The sequence below is a fragment of the Loxodonta africana genome, chromosome 14 (genome assembly GCF_030014295.1).
Source record: "Loxodonta africana isolate mLoxAfr1 chromosome 14, mLoxAfr1.hap2, whole genome shotgun sequence".
Lineage (NCBI taxonomy): Eukaryota > Metazoa > Chordata > Mammalia > Proboscidea > Elephantidae > Loxodonta > Loxodonta africana.
In genome coordinates this window covers 17,387,559-17,403,101 of record NC_087355.1, presented here as the reverse complement: position 1 = coordinate 17,403,101, position 15,543 = coordinate 17,387,559, and the positions used below count along the sequence as shown (strand labels likewise).

Here is a 15,543-nt window from a genome sequence, read left to right as displayed (position 1 = left end):
TTTCATTTCGCTCCTATTCTGGAGGAAGGCCAGCTGTTGTTTTCTTGCATAGTATTTGAAAAGTCATAATGTGAATATCAAGGTGATGCAGTGATATTCTTTTTATAACCAAGGCAAATACAGAAAATACCTAAATCATTTTATATGTAGGTGGTTAGGGGTTGTTGGGGATAATGAAGAGAAGTGGAAACCAGATATTCAGTTAAGATGGATATAATGTTGTAGAGAAAGTGAGGAGCTCTATTAAGAGAAACACTGACAGGCATACATTTTAAATATGAAAACATTTTTTTAATTCTAGATGTCGATGAATGGTATGACTTTGATTTAACCCTTCCCCCCCCCCCCCCCCAGAAAGCGGAATGGATGACAACTACCTGCAACCACGCACTTTATGCCATCTGCGATGTGTTCACCCAGTATTTAGAAGTCCTCAGTGACGTGCTTCTGGATGACATTTTTGCGCAGCTCTACTGGTGTGTGCAGCAGGGTAGGTCTCTACCACGTGCGTTAGAAAGTGTCACATGCAACCGTGGTGATAGATAAATGAATTGCTCTTTTCTTTTCCAGACAATGAGCAGTTAGCACGATCTGGTACAAACTGCTTAGAGAATGTTGTTATTCTGAATGGTGAAAAATTTACCCTAGAAATCTGGGATAAAACTTGTAACTGCACATTGGATATCTTCAAAACCACAATCCCACATGCGTAAGAAGATTTTATACAACCTTATTTTTATATATGTATATTTTATATGTAAGTTTGATGGCACCTAGTGAGTTCTCATAACAGAAACCCTTTTAAACATGTCCCAATGCTTCATGTATTCAGATTTGTTACAAATCAGACACCTATAAACCATAGCAAGTACATGAATTAATTCTTTGTAAACCAAAATCCCTTATTCTGATCACCCAAATCCAGGTCATTATGAAGTGAGTCCACTGACTTTTATAAGATTTTACTTGTCTGGAGCAAACCAAGCCGTGGTTTTTAATTAAACAAAAAAACCTTTAGTGTATGTTTCAGTAATGTAGATTTAATAATCAAGTTAAAATCTATTTGCAAATATTAGAATTTGTAATTAATTGTCACTTTCCCTAAGGGCTGTTTGGAATTGAATTGCAGCGCAGCGAGGTAGTTGGTATCAGTGGGGAAGCAAACGTAGTCAGCCTGACTGACTGACAGCACCTGGGTTCTTACAGGACAGACTGGAACTTACTTCCCATTTCAGGCGTGGGGGCTCTATGCCTGCACATAGTTTGACCTTAGAGTTACAATTTCTAAATCACGGGTAGATTGTTCGTTAAAATGTCTTAAGTAGTCACATGGGTATGCACTGGCACAAAATTATATGTAAAAACTACCGATTAGTCCAGATTTTTAAGCTTCATAAACTTTTTCTTGACACGAGTTACATGTAACTAATTCCCTTGTAGATAAGAATAGTAAATAGAAAGTACAATAGAAGGTGCACGCCCCTAAAAAGAAGTCTGTAGGCAGGACTACACTCCAAGGACACACAGTAATCACTTTGGCTTATTTCTAAATATTGGACAATCTTTCTTATTCTGGGGGGCATTTTTCATTTGGGGCAGTGTAACAAGCTCACAAATGACCCTAAAATTATCTCTGTCTATCAGAGTTTATCTGTGGCCTTACTTAGGTCAATGTTTGTATGAATTCCTGCCTGGCTGTTGTCCCTAAGAAGTCTTTCCAAAAATTGATTGGGCTCTATTTTTTGGGTGTGTTCAAAAACTGATTCTGTTTTAATTTTTTGAATTAAATTACTCAGAATAAGAGACAAGACCTTAAAGTTCATCTAATAAGTTTTTCTTAACAGAAAACATCTGTACCAGACAGAGCACTTTTCACATTGAACTGAAATGGTCTGTTTAAATCTGTCTGTCCCACTCTTCGAGGCTCCTACTTCCCCAGAAACAAGAACTTGGGCTTTAATCATCTTTATACTGTGGGCACCCAGTCTGGGGTTGGCAAGTTAGCTTCCTCTTTTGGGCCAAAAAAAAAATTTTTTTTTTCATTTATTTTTATGCATTTTATTTTAAAATAGAATCTGAAGAGTTCTATCACTTTTTCGAAAAGTCTCTACCTTTTTTAAAATCTCATTTTGGAACATACTTGATGACATTAATGCTTAGACAAATTGGTTTTAAGTTTTTGAAACTTTTCAGAGAGTTTTTTTTTAACCATAAAACTAATGACCAGATTTCCCCTTCAAAACATATTGGCAGTGCCATGTGGCATGGTCCCCAGTGATTGGTATGATTTTGTTGTTTTAAAGGCTGTTGACCTGGCGCCCCACCTCTGGAGAAATAGCTCCCCCACCTCCATCTCCTGTGAGTGAAAAACAGTTGGTAAGTTTTAATAAATCCTATTTTAAATTATTTAATTACTTACGGTAAGCAGTTTTGTCAAATTCTGTTATGTAAGCCCAACTCCTTTGAAAAGATGGTGCAAGTTTGCTGTCTGGTATTCTCGTGTTAAAGTTACTGGTAGTAAATATTCGTGCAGCAAAAAATTAACTCTCAGTGCCATGAAGGACTATTTTAAATTATTTTTTAATATAAATGGTCTGAGCCTTAGAAGACAATGATTTCAAGAGTTGCAGCAGGCAAAGACCAGATTACGCGTAGGGATTTCTGGGCCAAGCTAACGACATTATTGGATTATATTAACTTTTTGTTTCTATATAATTTTACTTTAAATTAGAAGAGTAGTACAAAAACCCTCATGTACTCTCTACCCATTTCCCCAAATGTTATTTTACTACATTACTTTATCATTCTTTGCACACATACACAGGAACACATTTTTCTGAATTCTTTCAAGGTAATTTGTAAACATGATACACTTTTATCCCTGAAAATTTTAGTATATTCTTCAAAAACAAAGCAAAAGGATACTGTACAGAACCACAGGGTAATAAAGAAAACCAGGACATTAACGTTCATTCAGTACTGTTGTCTAGTCTACAGGCCTTATCATGTCTCTACCACTGTACCTGATGTCTGTGAATTTTAAACCAGGAGCTAATGACCTGATTTGGCCTCTACAACTTCTAAATTTTAACCAATTGTCAATGTTTAAAACTCAGATTCACAGAAAAATACCATCTTGAATTTCTCTTGAAAGAGCTGTGAAGTCTGGTGTTACTGGGTGGGCCTGCATTGCTCCATGAGCCCTATCTGCTGGAGTTGTTCAGTTCATCGCAGATTCCACTGTCTCTTACTACATCCTGTTGCAAGTTCAGAATGAGTGGATGCTTGTTTTTGCTTTTCTTAAGTTTGGCCCGCTCCCTGCTTGCCTTGTGGGCTTTTGTCCACTCCTTTTGCTGTGCGGTTTAATAGTTTTCACTGTTGGCTTTGGCATCAGATCCAGAATCACAGCCCGGCTCTGCCACTTACTGGCTCTCTGGCCCTCAGTAAACCACTTCCCACATATGTCAATGCAGCTTGTGATGACAGTTAAGTCAGGTAATGCTTGCAAAGAGTGGGAACCTGCATCACCCCGGTGAGCGCTCAGTGACTCTGCTGCTGGTTCTGGTGTGGTGGGCACAGTGATGCCCTTCTAGGCTTTTAGCATGCCAGCTCACAGACGCCTCCTCTTGACTGCCTTGGCCCCCCTCTGAGAGCTCCATCCCCCTGCCTCTGCTCCTGGTCTCTTAATATCTGCCTCTTGTTGCTGCTCACACCACTTCTGATGTATCTACCACTTCTTCTTCTGTCTCCTTTTTTCTCCTCCCCTGTACTACTTGGCTTTTGCCAACAAATCGTGGAATTTTCTTTGCTGCTTTTCTCAGCTAGACTATTTGTTGCTCTGCACTCAAGGATTTTTTTGAAATTAGAAATCGAAAATTTATCCGATTGCTCTAAAAAAAAAACAGTTTTTGAATAGTACAGAAGTACATAGGGTAAAAATTCAGTCCCTTCTTATTCTACGCCTTCAACCCCAGCTCCAGCATTTAATGCTGTGGTCTGTGTCTTGCCACCTGTTTTCTGTGCATTCACGTGTATATTGAATATCAGTGATACTAAACAAAATCTTACTTGGAGACTTTTACTTAGACTATCTAGATGTTTCCACATCAGTACATAGATATTTCTTTCCTTTCATGGGGGCTTGTTGTTTTCTATAGAGTCCTTTTTAAGGGGGAGGTGATGGCACACTATTTCTGGTTCAGAGCTGTTCTAGAAAATGTAAGGATTCCAAAAAATGATTATTTAGGAAAACTAAGAAAGAGATACACTTAATATTTAAAAATACCTCTAATGTAGAGGGGGGAAGTCCCAATATTGCAACTTAAATTTTGTGGATGAGTAGTTTTCTTGGGAGAAGCTTCTTAGAAGCCATTAGAATGTTCACAGCAGCTGGTGACAAAAAGGTATTAAAACCAACGCTTCCATTTACTCCAGTAGGACAATAGATGTTTAGACTTAGAAACCGATTAATTTCTCCCTTAAAATATAGTTATTAAATTAAAAAAGACATTTGTTTTGTAATTATTTTTAAACAATAAACATTCTTTTAAAGGATTTATAATTTTATAAGCGTTGCTATGTGACTCCTACATTTAAATGTGCATTTGAAAGTATATTTTATTTCATCACAGTCAAATAAATTACCCAAATACTCCGTTGGACCCGTACAGTTTTTACTGAAAGTGTTTACACACTTAGTAAAATACAAAGATGAACAAGAATAATCATCATAATAATATGGCTTTAGATTTGTGTAGCATTGCACTGTTTAAAAAGAGATTTTCTCACTTGATCCCTCCAGCAGTTTTGTGGACCAAGTTTGGTATATGTTACCTGCATTTTATGCAGACCAGGAATTGAAAGATCATAAACTGTGATATTGTAAGCCTAAATTGCAATCTTTCTTTGATCAGCATTGTTCCTGGGGAACACAGGCCTCTGTCTCCAGCCAGGGTTGCCTCAGGATGGGACTGCTATACCAGAAATCTCAGTTCCTCCTGAAGCCCGTGTCTTCTCTCTGACTGTGTTGTCGTGTTATAGCAGAATACAGCTAGGATAGGAGGAGTTTCAGCCACCATTGTTGTCTGACTCTGTGCTGTTGTTTTGCATTCATTCTCTTTATCCGTAATAACCCACAATGAAAATGGCATCTCTATTTTCATGATCAGAAATCCACAGCTCAGGATTAAACTTTTCCAAGGTCACACTGCTAGTTAAGTTCTGGAGCCAAATTCTAGTGTGGCTCTGCTGGACTCCAAAGTTGGCTTCCCTTTGTGATGCCACACTCATCTTCAGTGACTCTGTACCTGTGGCCTCAGCCATCCAGACCCTGGCAATGACCTTTCTGGTCTCTGTTCCTTGGGTGACAGAAATCTTCCCCTGAACTCACTCCACAAAGCTTCCCTAGGCTTAGCCTACACAAAACTTGAGAAATCTCCCTCCTCTCTTCCAAATGTGTGTTTTGTTTAGTTTTCATAACCACTCGTGAGTTTTGTGAATAGTTCTGTCACGTAGTATTTTTATCTCTTGCTCTTAGATGGTATTAGACCTGAATCAGTGAGAGTCAGAAAGGAAGCTTTTCTCTTAAAAGCTCTTATCTGGGCATATTGTTGTTGTTGTTATTTACCCTCCAATTCATAGCATCCTTATGTATAGCAGAATCCAGAGGCCCTATGAAAACAGACCATCAGTTGCTCATGTGCAAATTCAAGTTGAAGTATCCATATATAGGAAGTTTTAAATAGTTTTCTCATCATGTGTATAATTGCAGTGTGTAGAACATCAATTTTCATAGGAATATAATTCTTTTTAAAAAATAAGCGATAATAGAAAATATTTTCATCCTTAAGCGTATAATGAATTTTTTTTTTTAATTTTTTAGGATACAATATCACAGAAATCTGTAGATATTCATGATTCTATTCAACCAAGATCTGCAGATAATAGACAGCAGGTCCCATTGGCTTCAGTCGCTACTGTGAATGAAGATGTCAGCAAAGTTAAACCTACAGCAAGTGAGTTATTTCTCTAAATAAAAATAAACTGTGTATTTTAATTAAGAAAATGGAATTTTCTCTGCTGCTAGTGCTGATATTTCTCCTATATTTTATTCAGTGTAGGAAAGGGATGAGATATTTGGTTTTACTTTTATTCTTAACAAACATATACTTGTAACGATTGTTACTCACTAGTCACTTCTTCACTGCATTTGCCTCAACTGGGACGTCCTCTGAGAGACAGAGGCTCTCTTGGTCTGCTAACACCTGGGATACCAGCTTTTCTACAATGCATCTAGCTAGCGTTTGTGCAGAACACATGCTTCTTCCCTCTCCTTCGCCTTCTACATGCCAGCCACATCTTCTCTCTGCCCAGGTGGGGCCTAGCTCCTTCCTCTCCCTGTCTGCAAGGGGAGCTGGTGATGGGCCACAGTTTTCTAAGGAGGAGTTCCCAGCTTCACAGCAAGGCTTCTTTACATACTACACCCATCCCCCACATCCCTCCCACGCTCTCAGTTCACCAAGCTCATTTCCTCCCCATCCCCACTGCTGCCCCGCCTCCCCCACCCACCACCCAATATCTACATAGCAATCCATGGGCCACCTTTCCTCCATCCTCACCCTCCTGGTTCTCATCACAAAAAGGGGAAACACTTTTCTTTTTGACTAAACTTTGTCAATTTTGTTTGCTGAAGGAGAATTAAGGCACTTAGGAAAGACTACCTCCTTCCTAAAGGGGAACAAGATGCTTTTAGGACTTTTAATTAAGGTGAAATTCACATAACATAAAATTAACCATTTTAAAGTGAACAATTCATGGTATTTAGTCCATTTACAGTGTTGTGCAACTACCACCTCTATCTGGTTCCAAGACTTTTCATCACCCCAAGAGAAAACCCCGTGCTCTTTAAGCAGTCACTCCCACTTCCCCCACCCCCAGCCCCTGGCAACCACCAATCTGCTTCCTGTCTGTATTCTGAGTATTTCATATAAATGGAATCATGCAGTATGTGACCCTTTGTGTCTGCCTCCTTATACTTTGCATGATTTCAAGGTTCTTTCATGTTGTAGCATGTATCAGAACTTCATTTCTCTTTATGCCTAGATAACATTCCATCGTATGTATGTATCCATCCTGTTTTACTTATCCATTTATCTCACCTCTTCTTGAAGACGGACATTTCAGGTGTTCCCTCCTTTTGGCTATTGTAAATAGTGCTCCTGTGAATGTTCACATACAGGTGTTTGTTTGAGTACCTGTTTTGTATTCTTTTGGGCATATGCCAAGGAGCGGAATCGCTAGGTCATCTGGTAATTTTATGTTTTACTTTTTGAGCAACCACCAAGCTGTTTTCCACAGTGGCTGTACCATTTTACATTGTCATCAGCAAAGGATGAGGATCCCAGTTTCTCCATATCCATGCCAACACTTGTTATTTTCTTTTTTGCTTGTTTGTTTAAATTATCACCATCCTAGTGAATATGAAGTGGTATGTCATTGTGGCTTTTGGGTTGCATTTCCCTAATGCCGATGTTTTGATCATCTTTTCATGTGCTTGTTGACCATTTGTTTATTTTCTTTGGAGTATTGTCTGTTCCAGTCCTTTGCCCATTTTTAATTAGGTTGTTTGTCTTTTTGTTATTGTTTTAAGAGTTCTTGATATATTCTGGAGACTAGACCCTTACCAGATATATAATTTGCAAATATTTTCTCCCATCTGTAGGTTGTTTTTTCACTTTCTTGGTAATATTCTTTGAAGCACAAAAATTTTTAATTTTGACGAAGTTCAGTTTATTTTTTCTTCTGTACCTCTTCCTTTTGATGTCGTATCTAAGATTTCTTTATCAAATTTAAGATCATGAAGATTTACCGCTATGTTTTCTTGTAAGAGTTTTACAGTTTTTGTTCTTACATTTTGGGTCTTTGATCCATTTTGAGTTAAATTTTATATATGGCATGAGGTAGGGGCCCATTTAAGCACTTTTAATTAAAATCTTCTTTTAACTAGCCTTTAACATTGCTACCGCTACTACAGTTTTGGCCTCTTATGTGCAAGAGTATAATACTCCTTCAAAGAAGGCAGCGTTAAAGAGAAAGGCATTTTCTTTTTCAGAAGTTTTTTTTATTAATCCTAGATGCTTATAGTTGTTCTTGAAAGAAGACAGGCTTTGGTATCCTCCTTCAAGGGAGCTTCTAGCTTCAGTCTCTGTGTCTTGCCAACTTCTTAAAAGGAAGTTCATTGTATTGGGAAGTGGCCCATTTTCATTTTCATTCCTGTTCTTCTGAGAACAGAGTGGCTTGTGTAGGATGCCCTTGCTGACTGGAAAATGCCATAAGGGCAGGATAGTGACTTTTCTCTCTCTCGGCCTTAAATTAATGCTTAGTTTTGTGAAGAGAGAACTTGGTCGTCAACACATTAGAAAGTTTTCACCTGGCTGCTTTGGGAATGTATCTTTTCCTGGATGCAGAGGATGCTGCTCCCCTGCACCCTGAGCTGAGGGCTCAGCTGGCTATCTCCCCAAGAGCAGCCATCCTGCTCTTGCGCCTCTGCGAGTCCTTCAGGAAAGGTTCACCCTGGAATTGTTGACTCAGAATAGGTGGAGCTAGAGGAAGAACAGATCTTCCTGGGCCTTCTCCCCAAATTCTGACCATCCTTACAGCAGACACGGGTCTCTGGTTCAGCTGGCATCTCTTATCCCTTCACAGCCAGAGTCATAGATGTGGGACTTGTGTTAGCAGAGCAGTTAGTGAGAGGTATCCTTTCAGTTGATTCCGAACATGTAGATTACCGTAACTGCATATTCTCCTGAGGCACTTCAGCTCCTTGTATTAACCCTTCTACATGATTCAATAACAGAGAGTTACATGGTTCCGCATGCAATTCAGAGGCCACTAAATTCTCAGTAGGCTTTGCCCAAAACATTCAGAAAGTACAGGTGGTTTTTCCCTTTCTAAAAGCCATGATAGACTCTGAGAACCAACTAGAAATATGTTAATGGCCATAGCTGCCTGTCTCCATTCCTGGCTTCTGGTACCTCTGTCTGTGCTGTTCCTTCATCACAGTCCCCCTAGACTAGCCTATTTCCCATGCCCTCATCTCCTCACTGCTCACCTGGGGCAGGGAACCCTTGTAACTGCTGTCTCAGGACAACTCAGGCCCAGCGTAAGTCTGTTCTCCGTAACTAGAACATTCTAAGGGAGCTAATTCTTCCCTGTAAACTGAGATGCGTACCCTGATGACCTTTCTCTGCAGGGACCCTGATTCTAGGAGAACCTTAAAATATTTTTCTAAAACTAGTTTCCCAGTGATGGCTCGGAGACAGCAGTCCATATCAAACCACATAAAGAAGCAGACCATGACAGCTTCTCCAACCCCCCAAACAAAAGAATCAAAATCTTTCCCAAATGAAGATACAATCCTGGAATTATCAGATACAGAATATAAAAAACTAATTTACAGAATGCTTCAAGACATCACAAACAAAATAAGGCAAACTGCAGAAAAAGCCAAGGAACACACTGATAAAACTGTTGAAGAACTCAAAAAGATTATTCAAGAAGATAGTGGAAAAATTAATAAGTTGCAAGAATCTATAGAGAGACAGCATGTAGAAATCCAAAAGATTAACAATAAAATTACAGAATTAGACAACGCAATAGGAAGTCAGGGGAGCAGACTCGAGCAATTAGAATGCAGTCCTGGCCCGGACAGCTTCACTGCAGAGTTCTACCAAACTTTCAGAGAAGACTTAACACCACTACTACTGAAGGTATTTCAAAGCATAGAAAATGACGGAATACTACCCAACTCATTCTATGAAGCCACCATCTCCCTGATACCAAAACCAGGTAAAGACATTACAAAAAAAGAAAATTATAGACCTATATCCCTCATGAACATAGATGCAAAAATCCTCAACAAAATTCTAGCCAATAGAATCCAACAATACATCAAAAAAATAATTCACCATGATCAAGTGGGATTTATACCAGGTATGCAAGGCTGGTTTAATATCAGAAAAACCATTAATGTAATCCATCACATAAATAAAACAAAAGACAAAAACCACATGATCTTATCAATTGATGCAGAAAAGGCATTTGACAAAGTCCAATACCCGTTTATGATAAAAACTCTTACCAAAATAGGAATTGAAGGAAAATTCCTCAACATAATAAAGGGCATCTATGCAAAGCCAACAGCCAATATCACTCTAAATGGAGAGAACCTGAAGGCATTTCCCTTGAGAACGGGAACCAGACAAGGATGCCCTTTATCACCGCTCTTACTCAACATCGTACTTGAAGTCCTAGCCAGGGCAATTAGGCTAGACAAAGAAATAAAGGGTATCCGGATTGGCAAGGAGGAAGTAAAGTTATCACTATTTGCAGATGACATGATCTTATACACAGAAAACCCTAAGGAATCCTCCAGAAAACTACTGAAACTAATAGAAGAGTTTGGCAGAGTCTCAGGTTATAAAATAAACATACAAAAATCACTTGGATTCCTCTACATCAACAAAAAGAACACCGAAGAGGAAATAACCAAATCAATACCATTCACAGTAGCCCCCAAGAAGATAAAATACTTAGGAATAAATCTTACCAAGGATGTAAAAGACCTATGCAAAGAAAACTACAAAGCTCTACTACAAGAAATTCAAAAGGACATACTTAAGTGGAAAAACATACCTTGCTTATGGATAGGAAGACTTAACATAGTAAAAATGTCTATTCTACCAAAAGCCATCTATACATATAACGCACTTCCGATCCAAATTCCAATGTCATATTTTAAGGGGATAGAGAAACAAATCACCAATTTCATATCGAAGGGAAAGAAGCCCCGGATAAGCAAAGCATTACTGAAAAAGAAGAAGAAAGTGGGAGGCCTCACTCTACCTGATTTCAGAACCTATTATACAGCCACAGTAGTCAAAACAGCCTGGTACTGGTGCAACAACAGGCACATAGACCAGTGGAACAGAATTGAGAACCCAGATATAAATCCATCCACGTATGAGCAGCTGATATTTGACAAAGGACCAGTGTCAGTTAATTGGGGAAAAGATAGTCTTTTTAACAAATAGTGCTGGCATAAGTGGATATCCATTTGCAAAAGAATGAAACAGGACCCATACCTCACACCATGCGTAAAAACTAACTCCAAGTGGATCAAAGACCTAAACATAAAGACTAAAACGATAAAGATCATGGAAGAAAAAATAGGGACAACCCTAGGAGCCCTAATACAAGGCATAAACAGAATACAAAACACTACCAAAAATGATGAAGAGAAACCCGATAACTGGGAGCTCCTAAAAATCAAACACCTATGCTCATCCAAAGACTTCACCAAAAGAGTAAAAAGACCACCTACAGACTGGGAAAGAATTTTCAGCTATGACATCTCAGACCAGCGCCTGATCTCTAAAATCTACATGATTCTGTCAAAACTCAACCACAAAAAGACAAACAACCCAATCAAGAAGTGGGCAAAGGATATGAACACACATTTCACTAAAGAAGATATTCAGGCAGCCAACAGATACATGAGAAAATGCTCTCGATCATTAGCCATTAGAGAAATGCAAATTAAAACTACGATGAGATTCCATCTCACACCAACAAGGCTGGCATTAATCCAAAAAACACAAAATAATAAATGTTGGAGAGGCTGCGGAGAGATTGGAAGTCTTATACACTGCTGGTGGGAATCTAAAATGGTACGACCACTTTGGAAATCTATCTGGCGTTATCTTAAACAGTTAGAAATAGAACTACCATACAACCCAGAAATCCCACTCCTTGGAATATACCCTAGAGATACAAGAGCCTTCACACAAGCAGATATATGCACACCCATGTTTATTGCAGCTCTGTTTACAATAGCAAAAAGCTGGAAGCAACCAAGGTGTCCGTCAGCGGATGAATGGGTAAATAAATTGTGGTATATTCACACAATGGAATACTACGCATCGATAAAGAACAGTGACAAATCTGTGAAACATTTCATAACATGGAGGAACCTGGAAGGCATTATGCTGAGCGAAATTAGTCAGAGGCAAAAGGTCAAATATTGTATAAGACCACTATTATAAGATCTTGAGAAATAGTAAAAACTGAGAACACATACTTTTGTGGTTACGAAGGGGGGAGGGAGGGAGGGAGGGAGAGGGTTTTTTATTGATTAATCAGTAGATAAGAACTGCTTTAGGTGAAGAGAAAGGCAACACTCAATACATGGAAGGTCAGCTCAATTGGACTGGATCAAAAGCAAAGAAGTTTCCAGGATAAAATGAATGCTTTAAAGGTCAGCGGAGCAGGGGCGGGGGTCTGGGGAACATGGTTTGAGGGGACTTCTAAGTCAGTTGGCAAAATAATTCTATTATGAAAACATTCTGCATCCCACTTTGAAATGTGGCGTCTGGGGTCTTAAATGCTAACAAGCGGCCATCTAAGATGCATCAATTGGTCTCAACCTACCTGGAGCAAAGGAGAATGAAGAACACCAAGGTCACACGACAACTAAGAGCCCAAGAGACAGAAAGGGCCGCATGAACCAGAGACCTACATCATCCTGAGACCAGAAGAACTAGTTGGTGCCCGGCCACAATCGATGACTGCCCTGACAGGGAGCACAACAGAGAACTCCTGAGGGAGCAGGAGATCAGTGGGATGCAGACCCCAAATTCTCATAAAAAAACCATACTTAATGGTCTGACTGAGACTAGAGGAATCCCGGCGGCCATGGTCCCCAGACCTTCTGTTGGCACAGGACGGGAACCATCCCCGAAGACAATTCATCAGACATGAAAGGGACTGGTCGGCGGGTGGGAGAGAGATGCTGATAAAGAGTGAGCTAATTATATCAGGTGGACACTTGGGATTGTGTTGGCAGCTCTTGTCTGGAGGGGGGATGGGTGGATAGAGAGAGAGGGAAGCTGGCAAAATTGTCACAAAAGGAGAGACTGAAAGGGTTGACTCAATAGGGGGAGAGCAAGTGGGAGTACGGAGTAAGATGTATGTAAACTTGTATGTGACAGACTGATTGGATTTGTAAACGTTCACTTGAAGCTTAATAAAGGTTAATAAAAAAAATATATTTTTTTCTATAAGAAACAGGTAATCCCCAGAGGTCCTTAAAGACTGACAAAAAAGGGATCTTTCCTAACCTCAGAAAGCTAGGGGCAGGATAAGGTCACCATTCCATAAGCAAGAGGCATTTGGTTGCCTCTCCTTCCACATCAGCACCACTGAGAGTCAAGATTTTACTCTATTGACCATCAGGCATGCAGGGTTGGGTGGTGAGACAGCAGACTTTCTCAGTGATTTGATCTCAGACCCACAGAAACAGTACATGTGAGTGTGGCTGACAGCATTGGCTCATGGTGCATTCCAGAGATCTGGTTAAACTTTTAGCTTGTTGGGCAGCTGTCACCTGCATTTGGTGTTCTGACTTAAGATGTCCTTCAGAGACAGCAAACACCACATGTATACTTAACGCTCATAGGCTTTTAATTGTATCTCTTTCCCAGTCCTGAGTACCTAGAGACCAGCTTGTGTTTTCTTACCCTGTCATACCTTAAGACTTTGTCCCTGGCATCTGATTCCTGAATTGAGAGAGAGAGGAAGGAGGATGTCTCCCTTCTGCCAACCTTCCATCTTCCTGGCTGCCTAATCTATAAGTGGATGACAGCTGCGGGGGTCGGACTGACTGACATGGGGGCTTCATGCCTTTTGGGGGTTGTATTCCTAACGCTCCAGGACCCATTAGCCCACGGGCCTGTTGCCATCCCTGCTGCCTTCTGCCCTGAAGTGCAGAGATCCAGCAGTTAGGCCCACCAGGTATTTTACTTGCTGATGAAGCTATCTGTTGAAACTCCCTCCCAGACTGTGTTCGTTAGGCCAGGCACACACACCTCCCTCTGTTCAGCACTCTGCGGCGTGTGTCACTGGCCAGATGATGATCCGGTTCAAAGCTCTTACGTGTGGTGAGAAAAATGAAAGCCTCAGCGATGCCTCCACCTAACATCCCAAGATAGTGTCGCATCAGCCACCTAATCCCTTTGAGTTGCTCTGCCCTCATGTTTCAGAGATCCTTTGATGCTTTTCCCTAGAGAACATGAAGAGTAACCAGGGCATCAGCCATTCTTCAGGACATTTGGTGTCCATCCTATGGGCTGTTCCCAAGAGCCCTTTCACTTGGCACATAGGCTGTGCTTCTGGTGTTTTTTATTTGGAGGTCTGCTTGGAGAAAAGATCCCAGCACAGCCCCGAGTCCTTCACCTGCCTGAAAGGGCTGCTCCGCTCTTTCTACACGCTCAGAAAACACCACTGCTTGACCTGGTCTTAATTTAGTACCTACAGGTCCACATGACCCAGTGAACTGGTCACTCTGGCAGTGCCAACCCTTATCATGAGCAAACTTTGTCTAAATAGGTATTGTCCCCAAATGTGCTGCTAGTCCTTGCTAGTGAGATTGGAGTTAGGATCCCTGTCTGCTTCTCAGTGGACACCAGAGGGTGTGGAAAGGCCCAGCTTCCCTAGCTTAGACAGAGCAGAGCCTCATCTGCCAAACTATCAGCGTGATTAAAAATGTCTGGCCCCACTGAGAACCTCTAAGCACCCTGAGTGTTGCTGGATGTCAGTAGACATCAGTGCACCTGCTGAGTCCCTTCTGGGGTCCCGTGTGTTGACAGGAGTCCCTTGCTCCAGTGATAGAGAATGTTTTTATGATTTGAATGAATGAGTGAATGAATGAATGGTACGTGTCAGAGTGTGACTATAGTAAAGGACTATAGAAAAGACATTTAAGAGACAGCCGTGAGACTTGTTGGTTTCTTTGTCTTATTTTGTTTTATTTTTTGACTTCAGATCTTGTACCAAGAACCACGTATTGAATAGAACAGCATTTTCGAAAAATACCTGCAAAGGTGCCTTTATTAATGACCTAAATAAATTTAACTAAACAAGTTATTTTGCTACCTCCAGAATCCTCCAGACATGAATTTAATTCCACAAATGGGTGCCTGAAAAAGGAATTTTTAGTAAAACACTTGTAGTAGTAGAAAGAAACTGAGAGGTTGTAGGTCATTGGTGCTGGAGCCATTGCTGGAGACCATTTTGCCAGAGACCGATTAATAAACATCTCCCCTTGGGCAACAGTCTGCCTCCAGGAGACCCTCCTGGGGAAGCTGCCCAGGAACCCAGGTCTAGGCGTGGCCTCTGGGGTCGAGGTTGCCCCCGGGGGGAGTATCTCTGCTCCGAGCTCCTTCACCATCGCAGTACTTGAGTCTTTCCTAATCTCGCACTTCTGCGTCTGCTCAGCCACTCCACCTGGAGTGGTTAGTGCAGTGGAACGTTCTTGGAGTACGTCCTTTCAGGCAGGTGGATTGCCACAAATGCCCTGCAGAGCAAGTTTGTTCAGGCTGGAGGAATATACATACCTTGTGACAACCAGCCGGGGACTGTGAGGGGACACTCAGGTTACTTTTGTAGTAATGCGTTTAGCATAACTTGTATAGACTTCTTTGCTGATGG

General features: G+C 40.6%; 1 protein-coding gene across 4 annotated transcripts in view; it reads left to right on the top strand.

Annotated features, from left to right (window-relative positions):
- Positions 1-15,543, top strand: part of ARFGEF1 (ADP ribosylation factor guanine nucleotide exchange factor 1) — a 175,612-nt gene that overhangs the window by 144,623 nt on the left and 15,446 nt on the right. For all 4 annotated transcript variants that reach the window (XR_010317774.1, XM_064267778.1, XM_064267779.1 and 1 more), the window contains 4 exons: positions 355-490; positions 571-709; positions 2,304-2,376; positions 5,882-6,014. Coding sequence is in view for 3 of the 4 variants with exons in the window: in XM_064267778.1 (XP_064123848.1) it covers positions 355-490; positions 571-709; positions 2,304-2,376; positions 5,882-6,014 (481 nt within the window). In the remaining variant the exon portion in view is untranslated. The remainder of the gene's footprint in view (positions 1-354; positions 491-570; positions 710-2,303; positions 2,377-5,881; positions 6,015-15,543) is intronic.